This window comes from Helobdella robusta, assembly GCF_000326865.2.
Source record: "Helobdella robusta unplaced genomic scaffold HELROscaffold_53, whole genome shotgun sequence".
NCBI classification, from domain to species: domain Eukaryota; kingdom Metazoa; phylum Annelida; class Clitellata; order Rhynchobdellida; family Glossiphoniidae; genus Helobdella; species Helobdella robusta.
The window spans coordinates 1,435-2,482 of record NW_008705278.1 but is presented as its reverse complement, the minus strand read 5'-3'; the positions used below and the strand labels follow the sequence as shown (position 1 = coordinate 2,482).

At 44.9% G+C, this 1,048-nt stretch overlaps 1 protein-coding gene across 1 annotated transcript in view; it reads left to right on the top strand.

Annotated features, from left to right (window-relative positions):
* HELRODRAFT_179214 (hypothetical protein) overlaps positions 1-1,048 on the top strand; it is a gene marked incomplete at both ends in the record, with an annotated part of 2,174 nt that overhangs the window by 291 nt on the left and 835 nt on the right. The window contains one exon of the mRNA XM_009028073.1: positions 54-778. Within this exon, the coding sequence (XP_009026321.1) occupies positions 54-778 (725 nt within the window). The remainder of the gene's footprint in view (positions 1-53; positions 779-1,048) is intronic.

Sequence of the window (1,048 nt, the reverse complement as noted above, 5' to 3'; positions counted from 1 at the left end):
ATTCTAACTTTCTGTCGCTGGTGAAAGCAACACCGACTCAAAATCATCATCAGCCACAACTGCTACGGCATCCGCAGCCACAACAGCAGCTGCTAGCAACGCTTTTTTCGTAGCCGGCGGCGTGAAACTCGGCGACAGTGGTGACGACAACAACGACAGCAGCAGTGAAACTGCTCTCTCGCATACTTTCAAGTCACCTCTTCTCAGGCAGATGCTCGGTAGCAAATTGAAAGCTGGGAAAGTTGCGTCTACAGTTGCCACTACTACTACTACTACTACTACTACGGCCACTTCTGCTGTTGCTTCAACTACAGCTACTACAACTTTTGTTGCTGCAACCAGCCAGGATCATGTCGCCGCAACTTCTGATAATGTTGTGGAAGCTGCATCTGAAAGTTTAGGGATGGTTGGAGTGAAGTCAGAAAATCCTGAAATGAGTATGAAGGCGTCTGTCGAGAAGGAGAATGACGTCACAACGCCCACAAATGTGGTGGTCGATGAAGTTACTGCAAAAATCGGAATGCTTTCCTCTGCTGAGCCACAATCAACGGAAGATTATGAAGACAAAATGTCTCCGATAGCTGATGCTGTTGAACCTGATAAGATAGACATGGAAGGTGTAGTAGCAACGACAGCGTCATCGTCACTACCACAAATACCGCAACATCAACAGCATGGATTCCTAGATGTCGAGAGAGATGATTCAGCGCAGCAAAATGTTGACAACGTCGTTGGAGTTGGTGTTCGACACAATGTAACAGAGGAAATCGTTGGAGAGGTAAAAAAATTTGTTGATGAAAATTTCGCAACAACAACAACATCATCAGCAGCAACGTCATCAACAACAACAACAACAGTGGCCACCACGTCTGAAGAGGATGGCGACAACATTAAAATTATTGAAAACAACAAGAACGATGATGATAATGATATCAATAACAACAATAAGGATGATGATGATAATGATGGTGGTGGTGGTGATGATGGTGATGATGGTGACAGCCTTAACGCTGATGATGCTGGCGATGATAGTTCTGCCAGTAGTTAA